This window comes from Poecilia formosa, unplaced genomic scaffold, assembly GCF_000485575.1.
Source record: "Poecilia formosa unplaced genomic scaffold, Poecilia_formosa-5.1.2 Scaffold242, whole genome shotgun sequence".
Classification (NCBI taxonomy): Eukaryota; Metazoa; Chordata; class Actinopteri; order Cyprinodontiformes; family Poeciliidae; genus Poecilia; species Poecilia formosa.
The window spans coordinates 100,464-123,840 of record NW_006800181.1 but is presented as its reverse complement, the minus strand read 5'-3'; the positions used below and the strand labels follow the sequence as shown (position 1 = coordinate 123,840).

Below are 23,377 nucleotides of genomic sequence, written 5' to 3'. Positions count from 1 at the left end.
AAGGAACAGAACAGACACGCTTCTATGTTTGTTTTTATATTCAGCTCAGACTGAAGTACAACTTTTTTTGTTGTTGTTTTTTTAGGGAAATTTTTGCAATGCTGCTTCTATTCTAAACATGGCTATAAACTATGATTTATGATGTTTCCCTCCAACACATTAAACCAGACTCAACTTGATTGACTAGACTGAGATCCTTCATTTATTTTTTTTTAATTGTTATTATTGTTAAGATATTCTTGCCAAAAAATATTATTTTTTAGAGGAGCAGCTGCCTACCTGATGAAAACAACATGGCCGCCCTGCAGGAAGAAGTGAAGCAGATGAAGCTGCGGGAACTGGAGACGCTGCGGTCGTTCAGAGAGATGCAGGACACCGTCACTGACCTCAACCAGCGCTGGCAGGTAAAAGACGCAGACAGCCGATGTGTCTCTGCGTGACTCTCTTGTCCAGGCGTGTTTAAGCAGCCGAGTTAGAAACATTTACTCTGTGTTCCTGCAGCATCACATGTCGCGCAGCACCGGCGGCGGCGGAGGCCACTGGAAGGAATCCCCGAAGAAGAACGCGATGAACGAGTTGCAGGACAAACTGATGACCGTCAGATTGAGGGAGGCCCAGGCCCAGGCTGAACTCCGGGAGGTCAAACTCAAAGCCCTGCAGCTGGACAGCCAGGTCAGATATCAACACTGTAGATCAACCTGTGATTGTGTTAAACTTATTAGAATCCAGAGTTTCTGTAATACTTTTAAGTCTTCTGGAACCATAGTTTTCCAAGATCTCTAAAGCTCTTCTTGCGCACAAAGGAGGCAGATCTAAAGTTGACCTGTTGTGCTTCCTTGAACTGGTCAGGATAGGTCCTATACAGAACATGTTTAATACATTTTTTTGCATAAAATCATTCATAAATAATGAGATTTTAGTTTGGTCAGTTCTGCCTATGTTGAGCTCCTTTCACAATGAGCTGCTTTAGAGCCTCTTGTCACTTTAAATCCACATAAGCTGCTGCTGGCTCCGCCCCCCAACTCGCACTTGAAAATGGCTGCAAACAGATGCACAATTATACAAACCTACATCCTCAAAAAGCAGAAGTAGAGCCTCCTGCACAACCAACAAAACTACCAAGCAAGGGGTAGATCAACAACCAAACACTCGTCTTTTCCAGCAGCCATTGTACTGGGCAGATCAAACGTGCTGGAGTTCAGCTTGGGTTGCTAGGTAACAGGCAGAGCTGTGCAGTGGTTGCTAGGTGATGAGTAGTGCCTGCTGATTTGTGATGTTACATTTGGCAGGTTTTTGAAATGGCTAATTTTCCAGACACCAAAAACCTTTACTTATTGCCAAAAAGCACCTATGTGCTTAGAAGCAGTAGAGACCAGAAAGGAAGTACAAAAATGTGCAAAATGTGAATTTTGCATAATATATCCCCTTTAATAAACTCTTTACAGAAGAGAAACACCTCAACAAAACGAACAAAATAAAAAAGAAATGGTAAACAATTCGAGAAATGTGACTTGATAATGACGGACGATGTTATACGTCATGTTTTGTTCTGCTTTTTGTTACAGCGTCTTATTTCCGTGTCTTCCTCTTTTAACTTTCCTCTAACTTAGAACCAGATCCACAGCAAACTGATTGGCCGTCATGAGCAGGAACGCTCCGCCCTGCAAGATCGGCTCCAGATGCTGGCCAATCAGAACAAAGCTCTGCAGGCCCAGCTCAACGAGATGAAGAGGAAGCAGGCGGAGTCGGACTGCAAGGTGTGGATTCAGAGATCAGTACAACTATGAAGACCCAAACACAGATTTATAAAAATGTAACAGAGGCTGTTTGTGCACTTGAGAGACAGCAAAGCTTTGGATGACTGAGCCGTAATAATTTAGCTTATTTCTTTGACAGTTAATTCTGTCTCAGATATATGTTGATTTAATCAGCCAATTTATTGTATTTTATCTGTTTTAATAGGATTGAGACACAGAAAAGGCCAACTTCAATTCAGAATCACTTAGTTTCCTTTTTAAGATGAAGCGACTTTTATTTCCAAATCAGTCTGTGGCATACGGGTCGAACTGGATTTGACCAGTTCAGAGATGAAATGGGTTGAGAAAAAGATGGAGCAATTATTATAGTTTATAGTTCCATTTTTAGTTTAAGCATATTAACAAATTTGCCAGACTTGAAGGTTTTCTTTGGGAAGAAACAACAAAAAAGCTGTCAAAACATAAGCTTTGGATCCCTCTTTTAAAAATGAACAAGCAGCTGCTCCACTCACTCAGATGCTGATTTTACATTTTAACTAAAAGAAAATGTTTTTTTTTTCTGTTTTTCTTGGCAGAGTAAAGAAGAAGTGATGGCAGTGAGGCTGAGGGAGGCCGACAGCATGGCTGTGATGGCTGAACTCAGACAGAAGATTGCTGAACTTGAGATACAGGTGTTCATATAAAAGTCTCACAAAATTGCCAGCAGTGTTGTTGTTTTTTTAATCTGTGCTGATTTACAGATTATTTCGCCACAGAGAGAGATTATCATGCTAAACTCAAGTATGTAACTGTTGTTGTAGAAGGAAGAAGGGCTGATCAAGGGGCAGCTGAACCACTCAGACTCCAGGCAGTACATCAGCCAGCTCCGGGACCAGATTGCTGAGCTAAAGAATGAGGTCAGAGTTTATTTATGCATGACCAGGAACCTGCCAACAACATTAAGATGTTTTTTTTTTTTTTACCTTTGATTCTGGTGTTATTTTGTTCTTCTTTCAGAGCATTTAAATATGCTTTAACAATGCAAAGACCCAGGGTTACTTCAAACTATTTCAGGGGATTTTTACGCAAAACTTTGGTACTGAAGCCTAATATTCAGTTTTGGACTTAAGTCCAGCTCACAGGTTCACAAAATACTGCAACTTGAAACATCTTGGCTGAACAAAATCTCTTTGAAGGTCTCTGTGATTCACTTTTGTTGTTATTTACTTCAAAAGGGACAAATCATATCACATAATATTCCAGAGTTTAGTTGTCATTTGTAGTCCCTTGAGGTACAATCAGTATAAATATAATATATTTCAGTGCAATACAGTTGACTTGACAAGCTTCTGCCACAAAAAGAATATAATAATGATGAGTAAAAAGCATTTTCTTCCTAAAAAGAACAAATCAAGTTGCAGGTTTAAACGTAATAAAAAGCCAGATGGTACAAAAGTTCACCACAGTGCATAAAAAGAAACTGAAGAAAAATAAGAATCGCATGATCAGTGCCTGCATATTTGATTACATAGGAGCCATGGTTTTTTTTTTTTTTTGCGGTAGAAAATTATTAAAGACGTTCTTTCTCATGAGTCTGAAAGTATGAGTTTGATTTAATCTGTGCCCGATTATTCAAAAAGAAAGTAAGTAAAATGTTTTCAGAAGTTTTTTTGGTTGATCATTCCAATATCTAGAACATGTGACGCATCATTTAATTTTATTGAATTTCATTAAAACCACATCAATACAAAACTACTTGATCAAGCAAATATTCTCTTTAGACCGAATAAACTCGCGCTAAAAATAAAGTGCACCCGTTAAATTCTTGAATTCTGTGTGTTTTGTACAAATCGAGTGTTTTGAGGTGCCTGGTTTTGTCACACTTCTATGTTGGCTCTATGTTTGCTTATTAATTAAGAGCATGATCTGTGGTGTGTGGTTTTTTTTTTTTTGAATATGCTTCAGATTAGAACAAAGTTAAAACCCAGCAAAGACAAGATCATTGCCACTTTGAAACTCTACATCTGATAGTCTTTCTTTTTCCCATGACTTGAAGTCATTCTGAAAGCGATTTCAGTATTCATTTTGAAAGCTTTATTGTGAAAATAAATTGACCAATAATTTAAAATGTAATCTAATCGGTAGGGCTGCTAAATGTGAAAATAGATTGATTTTTGGTTGCATTTTTATGTGCAGAATGAACAGAAACATGCAGTTTAGTAGAAGTAAGAGAAAAAGATTGAGCAATATTCACAAGTTGGCTTGACCCAAAAGATAAATCTGATTAAGCTCATGTCTGCCACCGTTTCCCCTAAATTCATACACAGTATTCACAATATTTTTATGATGAAGTAAAGAGCAACGCCAAGGAAAACCCTTCAAATATATTTTTTTTCATGCACTGTTTCTTTACAGCTACTTTTAAGTTCCTGCTCTTTTGTTAGATATGTCTGATCAAACTAAATGTTATGACAGCATTACAGGAACTTCTTTTCACTTGCACTGTAAAATAAATCTCCATCCTGGATAAGACTGAATTAAATCCAACCAGTCATTTTAAATGTTTCCTTTCTAGGTTGTACTGCTAAGTGTTGAAAAGTAAGTAAAAACATAAACCAGGTGATTTATAATGACACTAATTGGACTAATCTCTTCCAAAACCTCACAGATTTCAGTTCAATCTGCTTCATTCACAGATGATGCTGTGATGTGATTTAGAAAAAGTTTAAGATTTGAGTGAATAAAATGGTTTTCAAGTATTTGGTGGAGAACATTTCGTCCATCCACACAACATAATTGCATGCAAATAGCCTGCAGCTTTGCTAACCCCTCTGAACAATCTCGTCATCTGCACGCAGCTTCATATCAAGACACCACTTCCACCTCGACACACGCAAACTCTTTTGAGCTTTTCTTGTAACAGCAGACCACTGATCCTCCCCAGCACCGGGGTTCTCATCACTCACTCCAGCAAGCTTTAATGTTTAATGCTGGCTGAGGTTTTCTTAAAAAAAACATTTCAGTAATCCCACAGATGTACAGCTCACTCAGTCAGATGTTGTCAAAATTCATGTGTTTGAAAACTCTGTGACGTGTTGCAGAGATAATTTCCAGCTCTGATTTGAGACTCAAACCTCCCACTCGGCATGAGTCTGGGTTTGTTCATTCAGAGAGTGGCTGTGCGTGACTACAACAGAGTTTGGTTGAACTTTGTAGTGAGCTGGTTGCGTTGAGAGTGCCCTGCTCTTTACCGCTCCACTCCACGCTACGCTTTTCTTCTCCTCCCACAACTTTTTTTTTTTCATCAAAGTGTTGGTTTTTTTTATAAGAGAGACTGAAACTTGCGTGAGTACAGATGAGGAAGCAATGAAGCATTTAGAGAAATCTCAGTGTAGTGACAAAGAAATCATCTTGGCATTTACTCATTCTGGTACCGCTGATGCATAATGCCATCGTCTTTGCACTCCAGGTGATCAACTTGGCATTAATATCTCTCTAAAAAAGAAAAAATTAGCCTAAAACTTTAAACTAGTTCATTTTGTTTTTAGTTTTGCCGTCTGTCAAAGAGCAGTCAGGCAAAACATTTCCATTGGTTAACCACTGATTTACCCTCCCCCCCTACCATGCAGCTTCTTTTAGTGTTTGATAGGGGGAAAACTAAAACCTCTGAGATTTGTCATGAGTCACTGTGGTACATGCAAGGTTAACATGCAGAAAGCATTCACTTATGTAAAGTCAGTTTGTCTCTTTTTTTTCAGACTAGAACAAACTATTTTCCTTCGTACGGGAAATGTTTTCAAAGCTCTGTGAGATTTGTCGAGTGTTTTTAATTATTTATAGAGATATTATCCACAAAACGGATGTTTCTTGTGGTTGTTTTTTTATTTCAAATCATCAAACAAATCTTGATGTCAAAGATAATCTAAGTAAATACAGAAATATGTTTTCAAATGAAGACTTTTTTTCATCACAGAAACGCAATCAGACCTGAGTGAAAAGGTGATTCCCCTCTAAAGCCTTATATCCGATTGCGACACCGTTGCTAACATCAATGTTTGTGATGGCAACAAGTCTGGGTCGACCCTGTAGAGCAGGGCGCTCAGACTCATTTTCATCTGGGGTCCAGAATGTATTGATAAAACAAACTGATAAAATATTAATAAGTCTCTGCATTTGGCAAGTTCTTTTTAAAATGAAATAGTTTTGAACTGATCAGTCCCTCCAGGATTTTATGATTTTTTTGGTTTTTTTGTTGTCATCATCATTGCTTTTTTTGTGGTGCTTTCTTAGTATTTTTTATTCTTCTGTGTTTTTTCTTCTTTCTTATTGGTGGTGTTGTTTTTTTTTGTTTTTTGCATCATTCGTCGCTTGTTGTGCGTCCTGCTGCCTGCTGGTGGTGGTTGTTGTCACTTAAACCCAATGTTTTTGACCAATTCAGAATTTATTCGTAATAAACTTGTGGAAAAAATATTGAAGTTTGTTGATTTTGAGTGAAGTTCCGATCGATGTAATTTAGGTCTTCTGGCTCTGGTTCTGCTCTGCATCCCCAGAACTGGAACTAGAACCGAACATGGAGAAGCAGCATTCAGCTTCTATGCACCACAAATCTGGAACAAACTTCCAGAAAACTGCGAAACAGTTGAAACACTGAGTGCCTTTAATTAAAACTGTTCAGAGCTGCTTAATCAATAATAACTGGAAAACTGATCAATATATTTTGTGTGTATAGATGATGGCATTGGACAAAATATGAAATATACCGTAAATTACGCTCTCTGCAGCTGTGAAGTTGCCGTATTAACCCGATACTTGCTGGAAAGTGCAACGTCTCCCCTTTCAGAAACCGTTGGGATTTTTCAGATAGCGCTACGTGTGGCGGAATTACGGTACTGCAAATTTAGATGTGTCGCCGCCGACACGTTCCGGTCTAGAAGGGTTAAGGATTGGAAAGATTTAAATGTGACAAAAGAGCAAAACAGAAGAAATCTGGAAGGCCAATACTTTCTGACGTCAGACAGACGTGAGTGATTAAGTGAGCGCTCTGATTTAGTCATACAGACCCTTTTAGCGTTATCTGGACAAAGTGAAGAAGTTTTCTTCCTTCACACGCAGTAACCCATTTTAAAAATTCCCAGCACCTGGCAAGTAATTTTATGACTGACAAACACAAGAAAACCTTTAAATGTCTGTTTTAACCAAACTTTTTTTTGTCCCAGCTGAGCTTTTCATCCTCATTTCAATTCAAGTATTTTCTGATTTAAAGTCTTTTTTACGCCATAGATTAGCACACCAGATACCAAATGTAGTGTAGAGCTAATATATCCTCTGCTATGTGAGTCTCATTTATTCTTTCTTTTGCTGATTTCACAGAATGTTTCTGTCATTAAGTGATGTAAGGTGTTGCATAAAAACTGTCGTACATCTGTTGGAGACAAACACAGTGGTGCCATTTGAGGTTTGTTCTGGTTTTAAGCAGTTCCCCTAATAAAATATCCCACCTTTACTAAACTCTAGACAGATATTCTCTCTGGACTCTCCTCACCTCAACTCATTAAATGTGTTTTAATGGCATAAAAATAGATTTAGATGCATAACACTAGTGTGTTTTCACCCGGTCACACATACTATTGAGAAAGCAAACTTGGCTAACTGAGTGGCTAGCTCAAAGTAGTACGTTAAAGAGGCGCATTGTTTACAGAAGTTAAAATGGATGGAGCTGTTTATGGATGGATTTTAAAGTTTATTCAGCAGTGAGAGCCAACAGTATTGTCACAAGATCATGACAACATGAAGAAAGTTAATAGCACTGACATCTGACCTTCTGTGGAGCGTCGACTGCCATTTTCTTAGGATTAGTCAGAGCCATGAGTGGTGGGACTGTGATGTGATGCGCTTCAGTGACAAACTTTTTTTCATAAATTCATAATTTTCAACCATTTTTTTATGTCCAGATTTGCAGCGGCTAGGTTTTTCCGGTGCAAAATTATGCCAAGAGTCAGATAAGATGCGGCATGACGGTTCAGACTGCAGACACTTTGAAAGCAATCAGATACGCATCCGAATTGGTACCACGTATGTATGTATAGGCACAATCGGATTTTTTTTTTTTGGTGTGAAAAGTTCAGAATTGGGCTGTTCAGACTGCCGTAGAAAAGTTGGATATTAGTTGCATTTCCCTCACATCAATAACGTAAAAGCCAGACAAAAAGGGAGATGATCGTTCAGATTGCAGACACTTTGGAAAGAGTCAGAAACGTATCCAAATTAGTACCTCATATGGAAGCGACACCGATCAGATTTTTTTTGGGCGAAAAAATTGGAATTGGGACTTTCAGACCGTCATGAAACAGTCAGATATTAGCCTTAGAGACTTATGTCCTAATTCCATCTTCAGAAGAAACTTCAAAGTATGTTGCGTTCAGAGTTGGCTTGGTGAACTTGGTGTATTTGACCATTCATTATTGTCACAGGCAATCCTGATGTCCGAATGCTAAGATAACTGGGATCAGATTGGGACCTTTTTGGTTTTTGAGAGATGTCACAGATATCTGAATGCCAGTGATTTGTAGAAAAGGAAGCCATCCGGGTCTGTCGAAGTAAAACCTGTCTCCTCTGCCTTCAGGTCAGGCAGCTGCGAGGGCAGAAGGCGGCGCCGAGCTCCCGGATCGGCTGCGGAGGAGGAAGCACCAACTACCAGGACCTGCGCTTGGCCAGCCCCACCTCCGCCGAGGGAGACTACCTTAGCTCAGACGACGACCTCCTCAACAGCCCACTGCCCGCCACCGCCCTTTACCCCACGCTGTCCGACCCGTGTCACCAGTCGACCCGGCTCGACAGCGAAGGCAGCACGGACAGCGAGGCGGAGGAGCGGGTACAGACGCATCCAGACCCGCAGCAGCTTTATGGCAACATGGTGTGCGCTGACGTGCTGGACAACTGAGACCTGGAAAGGCTTCGGTCGCTCCTTTGCATTTTTTCCCCCCCAAGGAGAATCCAGGGGCAACTCTTACTGTTGATTTTCTTAATCAGTCTGATCCTCTTTGGCTTCCCCAGTGTTTACCGTTCGTGTGACGCAGACGTGGTGGTACCGAATGACCATCTTCTGCCCATCTCCTCCTGTCGTCTCTGTTCCTGAGCGTCTCGACGTCACCAAAAAGTCTTATCCGGTGTTCCTTCAAGAAGCGGCGATGTAAGGCCGGCCGCTCTCCATATCCGTGTGCCAGAAACTGCATATCCTTCGAAACATAATCACCCAACATGCATACAGAGAGGACTGACTGTATCACAACTGCTGCTGCTCGCTGCTCAAGATGTGTGGCCACAAGGAGGGGAAAGATGGGAAGCCACATTTCCTGAGTCTCTACGAATGAAGATTTACTCCCATAATGCACTGCGTTCCCCAACTCCTCCTTCCTGGTTGGCTCAGAGTTAAAACAGCTTCATAATCACTTTTCTCCCTCAGAAGATCCATCCATTATTTCCGATTTCTGTGGAAACGTTCCCCCCACCCCCAACAATATGAAGGTTGCTGCAGAGGAACATACACACGCCGTTCGGTTACATAACAAGATGGTTTTCTCAAATAATTCATATTGAATACTCGTCTTGTCTGTGTGTAGCTTGCAGTTGCCAGGAAGCGAGCATGTCAGTGCAGCAGTTCATCTTCAAACCGTTTCAGAACAGCCCGCAGAAAAGCTAGAAAGTCAAAGTTGCCAAATCGTTTTTGTTTTTTTTTTTTTTTTTATGTTTTAACTTATTTTGGTATGTTTTTTTTCTTATTTTTTTATATATCTGTATAAACTCTTAGTCATTATAGGGATACCAATAGAGGCCAAACTTTACACCGTCCTTTGTGCCAACCTGTCATTTCTTGTGGGTTTACTGTGACACTGTTTCAGAGACAGAAAGATGTGCTGCTATGATTTTGGATTTATCCTCTTTAGGTGTTTTTTTTTGTTTGTTTTTAGTTGTTCTAGATCACTGCTTTACTGAAAACATGTCACTTTTTCTTATGTGCCACAGTTTAAAGTTGGGAGTTGCTTTGCAAAAGGAGAAAAAAAACAATTAACTTTTTTTTTTTTTACATTAAGCACTCAGTTTCTCTGTGAGAAAGAGAAACAGGTTTGGTCTTTATTTCACTGTCTTTTGACATTTGGCTGAGCATGGAGAGTTGATGTTTGCTTTCTCTGAAACAAAGGGCATATCATGTTTAACAGGAAACACTGAAACACTGTGTAACATTGAGTACAAAGAATTAATGAGGAAAATGTCAACTTGGCTGCATTATTTGACAATTTCTAACAGATCTTTTAGAATTAGCAATCACAATAGACCCAATTAAAGTTTTTGAGTTTAACATCTGACTTATTAGAGGAAGAATTTTTAACTTTTGTCTAACGGTGGTACCTTGTTTTAGTTCATCCTAACCACTTCAGTTTCCCTGGTGATCAGATTTGATTACTTTTTGAAAGAGAAGAGCTCGTTTTTTTCATTCGGGGTCGCCAAACGTCATTTAAAATATGAATTTCAATCCTAAAAGAAGCGTTCTGCACAAATTGGATAACATAATTAGTTTGATATTTTTAAAGTTTGTGCAAATCTGTTTACTGGTCATAATCGTATCCGTAAACCACTGATACTTCCTGTTTCGATCAGTTTCTTTTTATTTATGTTTCTCAGTGATCCAAACGACAAAACCATCAGTCACTGGTCGTAAGTCTCTCGTCATCTACGACTGATCAGATTTGCAGAATATTGTCTCAAATAATTTTTTTTTTCAATTGTATGCCTTGGTTATTTTAATTTTTTTTTTCAGTAGAGAATAACTCTTTAATAGTTTATCCCTTTAACACAAGTGAAAGCCTTTTCTATATGCTTTTCTATATAAAGCATATAAAATATAATGGCAGACGGCATTTGATTTGGTCGAACATCAAGCCCTACAACATGTCTGAAGTTTGTCGGTTTAGATGCATTCTTGTTGTGAATAGTGCATGTATACAAGGACCAAAGGTGTGAAACTCACAGTATTCGGTTTCATCAAGATGGTGCACATTACACAGTCCTGTTTTAGTTTTTTTTTCTTTTTTTTTCTGTCATATTTGAAAATTTACCAACCATCTGGGAATTAGATTTTAATGCGATATAAGATGTCCGATAATAACCAAATTATGTTTGGTACGCAAGAGAAACGACTGAAAAATATTTTTCATATCAAACGTAGTGTTGTTTTGTTTAAACGCAAAGTATTACCCACAGCATAATTCAGATATTTAAAGCTATATCATGTTCGGTCAGGTCTTGAGTAGTTTGAAAAGCAGATAGGTTATCAAACAGGGTGTTTTCATATAAAGCAGCCATCTTTGCTTTTTTGCACTACAAAGAAAGATTTTAAAAAAAAGGTAGAAGATGAGTAATTTTTGGAAATGCATATAAATTATTTCTCATTATTTTCATCTACAGAAACAGATTTAATAGGTGAATGGCTTATGTCCAACACTTCTTCAGGTGCTTTACTCTTCAGTTCAAATTTAAAATTAAGTTAATATCAGGAAATCGATCCTGATCCTTGTAGTTTATTCTGTCTCTTTAAGGGCATCCGATTCAAAAGCTTGTTTTCCTCTGAACAATTTTGTTGTTGAAGCACTGAAACTATTTTACAATAAGCATCACAGCCACACTTTTGATCAACTTAAGTTGCTCCGTTACTTCTGTTTCTTCGTTTTCCAGCGCGTTTGCAACACTTGGGTACAGAATTCGTCCCCCGTAACGTTTTTTTACGTTGCATTGTCCAAGTGAAACCGTGACGACATGCAGCCCCGATGCCATCTCCTGCGAAATAAGGAAACTGGATCTTCCAGCGATGGCCATCAGAGCTGCAAAGAGGATGTTGGCTTCCCCACCACACTGTTGCAAATAACAGCCTTTTGGTGTCAACAGCTGGATGTAGCAACTGAAATCTCGACACTGGAATCGGCATCGAGATTTTGGATACTGTCAGGCAAAAAAGAAATGAATAAATGAAGCGTATTGGCCTCTATATGGGGTCAGTCATGTTAACACAATTGGTGATGAGTGGAGAATACAACAGCTGGCTACAGATGCTAAAGGGCAATTTCACTCTTTTTGTTTTGGACTGCGTTGGCTCAAAACCTGAATGCTCAAACCTGAACTGTGTTTTATGGTCTCATAATTAATCTTTAAAGTTGATTTCAAAAGGAGCCAAAAGGGTAAGAATGAATAAATTAATCAAATGTTGAACTTGCAGGGAAATTACTGAGGAAACGAAATAATCAGTTCCTGACACACGTCCAACATCGGTGATGGTGCTCCGTTCTCACCACTGTCTCTCAACCCAACTAGATCCAACTGTGATTACTTTTTTTATTATTTGTAAATTAGTTTTAATATGGTAGCATTAACCTTCAGTGTCATAACTTTGACTCGTTAGCAGTACTACAGTATGTGAGAAAATGATCAAACGTGCCATAAAGGTTGGGAGATGATCTCATTATGTCGCTGTTTTGACTGGAATTCAAAGCCGTTTTACATGGGACTCACTGTGTTACTCCAGGTTTACCATCTTGGATTAAAAAGAAAAGTTTTTGTTTCGGATCGCCTGATCTGGGATTCCTCTCATCTCTGTACTGTATGCGACTGCTGTTTCATACCCACAGCATTCAGCCGCTCATGCAGTTCAGCTCATGTTGTCAGACATATTATTATTATTATTATTATACGACAGTAAAAATGGTATGGATTTCAGTATGATGGGGATAAATACATTTCAGTGTCCTGTATCCTATGAATGATGCAAAATAAACTTTGACATTGCACCTTTGCACAGGTCTGACTTTATTGTTGTCTGACATTCGGTAAATAATCTCTACGTTACATCAGCGTATAAACGTTCAAATGTAACTTTGGTCTTTCACAAGGAAGAGATGTGTGCAGCAAATGATGCCTTCAAAACTTGCAGCTGTTGTAAAGATGAATAATGTATTATATTTACTTTCTGAACAGTAAATCTTACAGAACAAGACAAATATACTGCCACGTTTAAAGATATTTATATAAAACATCGTGTTATCCTACTGTACTAAGGTTTTTAGTATAGTGTGTTGCAAAATGATTCAAGCATCATTTTAATAATTTTTGTCACATTGAAACCACAAACTTCAGAGTTGTTTATTTTATTTGGATTTTATGCAACAAACCAGCACAAAACATCTCAATCTCAGTCCGACTGAATTGAGGGCATCCATTTCCAACCATCGCCACAAGAACTCAAGTGGATTTAGGTGTGGACTTTGACTGGACCATTTTAACAGATGGATATGAACCACTGTGTGTTTAGATTAATTTACGTCCCAATCTCAAGTCTTTTGAAGCTTTTTCTTCCAACCAAAAATCCTCAGTTTTGGTCTCCTGCAGCTTCTTCATCATCTTCTTTGTCCTGTCATCAATTTCTCCCACCTGAGCTGTTGATTTCTGCAGCCCCTCCAGAGTCACCCTCAGCCTGTCCTGGTCGGCTCATCTTTTCATTTTCCATGGATTGAACATTCCTCTGTGGGATGTTAAAGTCTTTCTCTAATCTTCTTCCTCCCTACTGTGTTCTTTGGTCTTCCACACTATGCGATGTTCCCAAACGTCAAGGAGCATTTCTGTTAACACTGAGAGTAAATTACGCACAGACAGACGATGTGGACTATTTTATTTAGTTGTCTCAGAGTAAGGAAGGCATTAAAAATAATCCAAACCATGATTTCAGAGTTTTAGTCATTCTTTTTTCTAAACAATGTATCATTTCTACATATTTTTATTAATCTATATTATAAATTGCCATTAAAATACATAATCTGTGGTTGTTACATGAGAAGAGTGGAAAAGTTTGATTTTTATGTCAACTTTATAACTAGATGCTCAAATCAAGTTTGTATCATATATCGTGATACATTTCTTTTTGATTAAATCCAAATAATGATGTTTTGAGAAAAAAAACAATAATGTTGGTTTTGTCAAGATTATTGTTTTTTTACTATTATGTTGACTATTTGTTCAATAAGCATCAATAAAGATTAATACATTTGAAAAATGTGATAAGATGTAGTTTGTGTGTGCAGTTTAGTGATAAAAATCACAATTTTTTGTGAATTGAATTACAAATAGCAGTATTTGTGTTTGTGCACTGTAAAACATCTGAAGTTGGTTTAACTTGAAAATGAAAGTCCACCTGCTGCCTGGAAAATGCAGTTTAGACAAAGTCGTTTTGGTTTTAACTCAGAAATTAAAGTTTATGAAGTTGATTTAACAACAAGAGACAAGTTGTTTAAACTTTGTTTTTTAAGTTCTTTGATCTTGAATTGTGAGTTTTAACTTAATGCTGCAATTTAAACAAAATAATTATTTCACAATATCAAAAAAAAACTAAAGATCCACATTTCTCTATTATTTAACTCACAATATAAAGTAAAATAAGTACTTATTTTACTTTAGAATAATTTTTGTTTCAAATTACATGAACAAAATTTCTGATCTGATAATGAATTTTATTAAATTTCACAATGAATTCGGCTCAGAAACATTTAGTGTGAACAGGACTTTATCCTCAAGCTTTAAAATAAACATATCCCTTAATAAAACACCAGAGTCGGATCAATGTGACGCACTTCCATCTCAGGATACAGAAACATGTCGCTAAGCATTCTGGGAAATAGTTCCCATTCCTGTCTTTTTCTTCTTTCAGTTTTTTAAGTGCTAACCTAAAAACTCTAGTTTATTCAACTCTTGGAGGTTTGACAAAATTAATAAAAAAATTAACAACTTACTGCTGTAAGTTTATGTTTCACAAACTCACATTTAGGTTCAAAATCTAAAACCGGATAAATTTATTTGACAAATAAATTTGACTCTTTAATAAATTTCACTCTTCAAGCTTGGATGTTTTTCAGTGTAGTTCTATAATTGCTGTCTCATGCAGTCACAGTTATTCAGTTACATAAAAAGAAGTTCATTTTTCTGCCATGAACTTTAACATTGTCACAATGGTACCAACATACATCCTGGTTTTAACGTCTCATGTTTGTTCTGTGGAAAATGACAAATCAAGTTTTTAATCAGGTAATGTTTAATTCTCTGCTTTCGATTTGGAGTGACACATATGTAGAAAATGTGTTTTTTATTTACTCATACGATGACTGTGAATATATTTGCTAAATGGTCGAACCAAAGTTTTCCAATGACTTACGAGCCAAGAATGAATCACTGTTCATCAGAGACATTTGCATTTCACTCGCAAATCTGGTAATACATTTAGAAATTCTCGCCACAGTTTGCTTCAGGTTAGTTTCACCAGAAACCAAAAGCACGATGATGATGATGATTATTATTGAATTAGAAAAAAAAAATGGAATAAACATGAACTGAACTGACTTTGTGGCCTTCCTGTTCCCCTAGTTTTCATTCAATACACCAGAAGCAAATTGTTGTTGCATTAACCTTCTTCTTCTAAACCCGACCTCGATGGTCTCTGTTGAAACACGACCGTGTCGACACGTTGTGTCGACACTTTCTGCAGAATTTCCAGCGCAGTCTCCTTCCTCTTAATCAGATTTATTTAATTCCTCCCTAGTCGGGCCTTCTGTCGTGGGTGGCTTTGCGCCCCACTGCAACCTTCCTGTGATTCCTGCACACTTGGGGTTTATTTTTAAACCGAGCCGGGTCGTTTTTGGTGCTGCTGCTTCCTTGAGTGTGCAGCGCTTCAGTTTGTGTGTGAGGAAGCTTTGTGGTGTGGGTTCAAAGGCTTCAGCGCCGAAGCACTTCCTCATCCTCGGTTGCTCGCATCACTTCGACCCAGAGAGATCAGCCTGTGAGCGCGCTGACCATGTGTCCTCTCTCTGGCTTCATGTGAGCCTCCGGTCCGTCAGACGGCGACAGCAGGAAGTCTCTGGGATGCTGGGGAGCTTCGGTGGGATGTAAAAAAATCTGGTGAGTGTTTGCACTTTTTATTTTAGTTTCATTCTAACCAGTTGTACACATCTGCTCATACATACACTTTCCTAAATGTGTAATCTGAAAAACTCCTCGTTTGGTTTCATGTTGAACACTGGAGACTCAGTCCTACAGTCAGAGCTTTTAGGATTCCCAGGACCGTTTCTCCACCTTCAACATCACGTTTTTACATTCCTCTAATAATAAACTGATTAACAATGATCGAGGATGACTCTTTGTTCATCTTTGGTCATTTGAGACAAAATCTTGATCGCAGCGAACCGGGTTGTGTTAGAGAGCTTCCGGCCCAAAGAGCCATCACCAGCGGCAGGAGCAGCAGCAGCAGCAGCATAAATCACAGCCTTCAAGCGTAAACGTCTCCTGCAACTCCTTCAAGTCTTGATGAAGAGAAAACCTGATCAGAAATTAAGTTCGGTGATCTTCAGAAACGAGTTTTTACTTCTTTTGTTTGCACAAGAAACCCCTTTAAGATGTAACACGCGCACACACAGGTCAAAGGTTAAACTTCTGCTCCTTTTGATGTACTTTATGTAAAAGCAGGCTTTCTGTCTTTTCTAGGCTTTTAACACCTAACTGATGTGATTCTAAAGTCAGGCAAGCTAAATTCAAGTGTAAAACTGCTCTTCCACTTCATTCATTTTACGCAGAGACGAAACCAAAATAGAAACGTTTCAGAAAAATGAATTACATCCCAAAACGGGCAGATAAGCACAAAATACACAAGTCAGGAACTGAAAGGGCGGATTGTCTGGCTAAGATTTTCAGACACTCTGGAGTAAAAATATCCCAGTTTTCATTATGAAACACAGAATAATGTTTTCTGTAACATTTGTAGTTGTTTTACACCAGCTGAGCAGCAGTGTGCAGCAGAAGGTGGTGGAGGTTTAGCAGGGTGTTACTTTGTTCTCCATGGAGTCGAAGAAAACTCAAATTGTTCCAGCAGCTTTTTCAACTAATGTCCTGACTCATATCTACAACCTCTTTCTTTCTTACCATGAGTGATGTGTAATACATGAGGACGACGTCATTTCAAACAAAAAAATAAACATCTATTGTTTGTTAAATTAACTTTTTGAATTAGGTTTAAGACACACAAAGCAGATGGTTTTCATGATTTCCGACATTTTTTGCTGTAATCCCAACAAGTCTCTCGTTGTAAACGATGTCCTTCTTCACAAAAAGAAAATGCATTAACTACTGAGCATTTATTTTAAAAAATGACATGTTTGTTCCAGATTATTTTTTAAAAAAATTGTTTCTAATCTCGTAGTTGTTGTTGAACCCAGTCTGTAGAAAACCCGTGTTCATGGTTGGAAACCATATCTGTTCATCTAAAACAAAAAATCTACGTTTTAAGATTCAAAGTTATTATTCAGTAAACTGTCACAAACACTCACTTTAGAAATGTACAAAAACTAAGCTATTTACGCTACGATTTACAACACTAGCAGCTTTTATTTTAGCGCTATTGAACAGGAAAGAGGACAGAGAGAGGAAGAGGAGGAAGACATGAAGGCCGAGGACAAGACTGACAGCCTCAGTGAGTGACGTCCTGCCCCACTTTGGATATATTAATTACATTTTTTGCAGTCAGTACATCTCATTTCACCACACAGAATGAAAGACTTTCACAAAATACTTCAATTAGTTCATTAAACCTCCTAAATTCAACTTAGATTTGCTGCTTTAAAACATGGCGATGATGGTCCAACCCCGCTGGTTTCTATCAGCAGCACCATGAACTGGCGTCTCTCCTTTAAATGTGTCAAGTGCAGACACTGAGTCATGAGACGTGTTGCTTTTAAGTGATAATGGTCCGTTTCTCATAGTTGTTGGGTGCAAATTTAAACCTCAGTGTTAGATTCAGTTTCAGTCATTAAACAGTTTTGCTTTGTTTCATCGTTTTTCAAGTCTGAGAAAGTAGCGAACTGTTATTTATTAATCCTTTGTTGGGAACCCTTGTAGAAAAGAAAGCGGTGGCGGCACCAAGCAGGGCAGTGCCCGGCCCGGCCTCACCGGCCCTGTGATGGAGGGAGATGTTTTTAATGAGTTGTAGTATTTACTTACTTTATTATGTAGTTAGTTATGCCTAAGTCCATTTTTTATCTTCCATCGTATGCTGCTTTAACTCATCATATTCTCCTCTTATAAATGACACTGCATTAAAGGCCTGCTGAAAACTATGACTTTCGATTTTACTCATCCCAAGATTATCACCTGCTCACACCTTTTGAAAACTTTCTGCATAAACTCCTGCACAAAACTACATTTTTAAAGCTTAGCAACATAGGAAAGAGACCACGGTTAAATATACAGAGTTTCTAGGTGTATTTTAAAGTAAAACTAGTAGATTTCTTTCTTTCTTTCTTTCTTTCTTTCTTTCTTTCTTTCTTTCTTTCTTTTTGCCATATTTATGCTTCATGGAGTATTGGGAACAAAGCACCTAATTATCATCCAAAACATCAAAATTAAATTCACAGGATATGGTTAATTTATTGGGAACCGGAAACTGAAAACTGCCTTGTCATTGTCTCGTTTAATCCTGTAATTCCGTGGCTGTTTTTCCGTAAATACGAGGTTCAGATTTAAACCAGAGAAAGAATGTAGTTCTGCTGCCCCCTTCTGCACAGTAAGAGTATTTCTGGTTCCACTGTTTAAGAGGTTCTCACTAACACGGCAAAAAAAAAAACCAAAAAAAAAAAACTAATCTGAACCATTTCTAGTAATAATTTTTGACATACTTTGTCAAATTTTCTGAAGCTAAATTTAACTGTGTGATCTCTTTCTCTCTTTTTTTTCTTGCTGTAGTTTACTTTGAATCAGCTGAGTGATGCCTCGATCTTTTCTGGTGAAGCGCGGAGGGCTGCACCACCTTCGGGCCGCAGTGAGATGCCCCAGTCCTGGTTCCACCCCGGTGGTGTTCGGCAAGCTAGAGAAAAACGTGGAGTCCTGGGACGCGTCCCTGGGGTACTCCGCAGCCAAAGAGCCAGATGAAAAGCAAGCGTCTATTCTAACCTCACAGGCCAACATTTATGTTTCCAGTTGCACCGATGCAAACATGCACCTTCTTCAGCAATTCAGTCCCAAATCCAACGGTAGGAGACATATTCCTTCATGAGTCAAGTTCTTTTAAATTTCCAAATCTTCTTCATGCATCTCTACTTTGCATGTGTTTTGGGATGAAAGGTGCAAAATGCATGTTACTGTAGCATCTTTTCTTGATGAATCAAGTTTGAGATTCAGACTCAAGTTGCATTTAAGTTTCAAAATAAAAGACTTGAAACTTTAATTGTACTGAAGATATTTGACTATACTGCAAAAACATAATATTTTTACCAAGTATTTTGGTCTAGTTTCTAGTTTCGAGATCAAAAATACATGTTTGAATATCTTAGTACACTTGAAATAAGACAAACTAACTTACTCGTAACTTTTCTTAAAGATGTATGAGCTTATTTTAAGCAATTTATTCTTTAATATTGATGAAAAAGTACGTTACAGTGACAGATTATTTCACGCCACACATGCAGTATTTTGATTGAGAGCATACAAATGTTGGAAAAGTTGTCAAATTTGATCGTCTGAGGTTTCATGTTTATAGGTTTATGACCATGTGATTTTTTTTTAATACCCTGCATTTCTTTTCTGTAGGGTGTACCTTTATCAAACAGGAGAAAGGGGGCGCTATCCCTCCCGTAACAGGAGCATGGCTGAGTTCTGCCGTGAGCTCAGATTATCCGGACAAACTGTCAGAGGACCTGGGACATCTGACTCCACCACAGCACATCGAGAGGGAGACGAGGAACAGCAGCTGCTCCAGGATCAGTGCACTGAGGCAAGAGTGTCTGCTCTGTGGCAAAGTATGTCAACATTTCAACTATTCACAATTGAATGTTTTTGTACTTTCATTTGAGTCTCTACTGCTACTAAACAAACCCCCCCTCCCCCCCAAAAAAAACTCCGTATAGCTGATTAATGGGATTAAGTTCATGTTTTTTTGGGATCTGGAAAGTGAGCTAGCAGCCCAGGCAAAGCTCAGCCCATTACCTAGCAACCTCAGAGAAGCCCAGCCTGTTACCTAGCAACCCCAGAGAAGCCCAGCCCGTTACTTAGCAACCTCAGAGAAGCCCAGCCTGTTACCTAGCAACCCCAGAGAAGCCCAGCCTGTTACTTAGCAACCCCAGAGAAGCCCAGCCTGTTACTTAGCAACCCCAGAGAAGCCCAGCCCGTTACCTAGCAACCCAAGCAGAGCTCCTGCACAGTTATTCAGCTGTTTTTTTCTTGTATAACTGTGCATCTGTTTGCAGCCATTTTTATGTGAGTATAAACACTGACTTCGGTGACCATTTTGAATTTTAAAATGACAACAGATCCTAAAACAGTTCTCTCTGAAAGGAGATCGAATTAGGCACAACTGAGCCGTCTAAAATGCCCTTATCTAAGAATGATTTTGTTTAAAACAAATGTAGTGAACGTGTTTTGTATGCTCTAACCTGTTCTAGGAAGCATAATAGGTCACCTTTAAGAGCTAAAAAAAAAACAAAAAAACCTTTGCACCAAGAACTCTCAATATTTTTAGATCATTTTTTATATTTTCAAACACTTTCTAATGATTCACTAGTCTAGCTAAACACCATTCATCTCTTTTCTGCAGATATTTTCATCTCTGTCAAGCCTGAAGACACATATATGCAAAAGTCATGGAAACAAAGCTGCCCACTTCAAGGCCAGCAGGGCTGATAATAAGAAGTCTTCACACAGGGGCAAGGTCAGAACCGCAGATGCTTTACAGACGATTTATATTCAGAAAGCAGCACTGAATGTTGTATTTTAACGACTCTCACTTCCACGTTTCAGGAGAAGACCTTCGGCTGTGAGGTGTGTGGGAAAGTGTTCAAGCGTTCCTCCACTCTCTCCACCCACCTGCTCATACATTCGGACACACGGCCGTATCCCTGTCAGTACTGCGGCAAGAGATTCCACCAGAAGTCGGACATGAAGAAACACACATTCATTCACACAGGTAGGTTTATGCTAGCTGCTAGCATCGGTGACACGAATGTGCCGAGTTGAGCTTCTGGTTGTTACTGAAACTTAATGTTGTACACTGCAGCTTTGACATGCCAATACTGTAATAAGATGCAAACTGGTGTGTATAAAAACATTCAACAGCTCTATAAGCTGCTGAGCTTTTTATATATTTCTATTTAAAGCTCTGGAAAAAATTAAGAGACCACTTATAATGATCGGTTTCTCTGATTTTACTTAAGGTTTGAGTAAAATGAACATTGTTCTTTCATTCTAGGAACTACTGACAACATGTTTCTGAAATCTCAAGCAAAAAATTTAGCATTTATTAGCAGAAAATGAGAAATGGTCAAAATAACTAAAAAGATGCAGTGCTTTCAGACAAAGAAAAGAAGTTCATATTCATTTAAAAACAATAATGGTAATGTTTTAACTCAGGAGGAGCTCAGAAATTAATATTTGGTGGAATAACCAGGAGATTTTCAGTCAGTGTAGTGGGCTCTTAGTTTTTTCCAGAGCTGCAGTTTAGCTGCTGCACAGTAGGGGGCGCATGCTGCTTGTAGAGAGAGCAATTCCTGTCTGTATGATTAACTGCACAACTCCTGATTTAATTACGACAATTTGAAAAGGTTTTTATCTTGGCAACAGAAAAAGAACTGTTTACATAAAAAGTATACATATTTTTTGATTAAAAATAGGATTTTCTTCTTATTTTATCTTACAATAGACGACAAAAACAACAGTTTGAGTCTATTGGTGCATCTTTCTATCAGTAATTTTTTATATTTATTTCTTCATGAGACTGTCCTGGGAATACAGAGTGTCTTCAGTCAGAGGCTTCTTCAAATTCACTGTAACACAGACAGAGTTATTGATATCTATAATAACTGAAGAATTTGAATTCATATGAGTTACATTTATTTTCCCTTTGGAATTAATAAAGTATTTTTAAATTTCAGTAGCATTTTTAATCATTAATATGTAGAAATGAAATAGAGGAATGTCGTCATGTGTGAGTCAACCCTTCAGAATCTCTTAAACCATGACCTGTCGGCCTTTTGCAGGGGAGAAACCTCATGTTTGCCAGATATGCGGCAAAGCATTCAGCCAGAGCTCCAACCTCATCACGCACAGCCGAAAGCACAGGGACGACCGGCCCTATCGCTGCACTCTCTGCCACTACAGCTTCCAGCACAAAGTGGACCTGGGGCAGCACCAGGAGCACCACTGCACCTACCGCTGACCTCTGACCTTTCTCCTTCGTCACACAAAACACTTTGAGGACAGACATCCCTTCCGCCTGCTGTTCTGATGACCAGGTTTCATGTATCTACAGACTTCGCTCAGCTGCAGTGCACCTCGTGTGTCTTTTGTGGCCTAAAACATCAGATGAAAATAAGGACTGCTGCAGCTTTGGATGGAGTTTGCTTGTTTAGCAGCTGCTGCGCTCTGCACTAAACCTTTCAAAAATAAATACTTTTACATTTCTGAGATCTGAATATGTTTGGAGAGATGTTTCTCATGTTTATTTACTGGACAAAGAGAAGAAAAGGCAATAAAAGGTTAAGCTTCAAAACTTGTTAGCGTAATTAGCTTATTTTATTTAATTACGTTGGACAAGAGGAATGTTTCGGGCCATGGGATCTGAGGATTTAATTTATTTTACCGTTTTCATATAAGTTTAATTTGTACGAAGCTAGAAAAAATAATTTTATTTGTACTACAAAACCTCTGAATACAGATTTTATTTTATTTTTTTCAACTATCATCTGGGTCCTGAACACCTTTTTCAGATGAATACTCTGTCACTTATGTTCTTTGTTGAAAATGTTATATATTTACTCTTCTGAAGGCAATTAGTTTATTCTATTTAGTGTTACAAGAATAAATGTGTCTGAATATATATGCAACTTACATTTTACAGATTTGTATTTCTGAAGACCTGAAAAATCATCTATTATTTTACTTTCATTTCAAAATCATGCTGTACTTTGTGTTTGTCGGATAAAAATTCAACAAATGGATTGAATTTTGAGTTTCCACTTCCATGCTATACAGTAGCTCTAACTCATAAAACAACATTTCATCAAATTAAAACCAGACCTTGCTCCCCCAAAGTACAACTGTCTGTGCGCTGTCTGCATTTAAACTAAGTTTTATGGAAATAATTTTGGCGTTATGTGTACTCTGTTTTATTCTAATAGTTTCCTGTGTCCATTTTTCTTCCTACCTCAGCTCATTTCTTAGATTCTCCCCAGCTGCTCTTCATTTTGTTCATTGTACTCACCAGTTTTCCAGGCCACATTCGCATATCCACACTATTTAAACTCCCAGGATTCATTCAGTCATAATCTTCTGTTTTATTCCTGTCACCCTAATTTCTGAGTTTCCTGTGAGTTTTGTAAGTTCGTCATTAAATTCACCTTCATCATCCATCTCAAGTTTGAGTGAAGGCTCAGGTTTGAGTGAAATCATTGGTGGCAAATTGAATCCCAAGTCTTGTGTGAAGTCATCAAGCCTAAAGTCCACAAATAAACCGCTACCGTGAAAATGTTAGGCTTCATTTAATTACATTTGGTTGCAACATGAGAAAATGATGCATT

The 23,377-nt window shown here is 38.2% G+C and overlaps 2 protein-coding genes across 3 annotated transcripts in view; both read left to right on the top strand.

Moving 5' to 3' along the window:
- The window catches only part of evi5l (ecotropic viral integration site 5 like), a 46,942-nt gene extending 34,366 nt beyond the window's left edge, over positions 1–12,576 (top strand). For both annotated transcript variants that reach the window (XM_007569552.2, XM_016680439.1), the window contains 6 exons: positions 264–404; positions 502–672; positions 1,611–1,757; positions 2,333–2,428; positions 2,558–2,653; positions 8,359–12,576. In XM_007569552.2, coding sequence (XP_007569614.1) covers positions 264–404; positions 502–672; positions 1,611–1,757; positions 2,333–2,428; positions 2,558–2,653; positions 8,359–8,676 — 969 coding nt within the window. In that variant the 3' untranslated portion in view covers positions 8,677–12,576. The remainder of the gene's footprint in view (positions 1–263; positions 405–501; positions 673–1,610; positions 1,758–2,332; positions 2,429–2,557; positions 2,654–8,358) is intronic.
- Positions 12,577–15,342: 2,766 nt separating this feature from the next.
- On the top strand, positions 15,343–23,207 carry LOC103150095 (zinc finger protein 98-like). Its single transcript, XM_007569556.2, has 6 exons — positions 15,343–15,722; positions 18,555–18,841; positions 19,398–19,606; positions 20,401–20,514; positions 20,604–20,769; positions 21,839–23,207. Exons 2-6 carry the CDS (start codon positions 18,577–18,579, stop codon positions 22,015–22,017), a joined length of 933 nt encoding a protein of 310 aa, XP_007569618.1. The 5' UTR covers positions 15,343–15,722; positions 18,555–18,576; the 3' UTR covers positions 22,018–23,207.
- Positions 23,208–23,377: the final 170 nt, after the last annotated feature.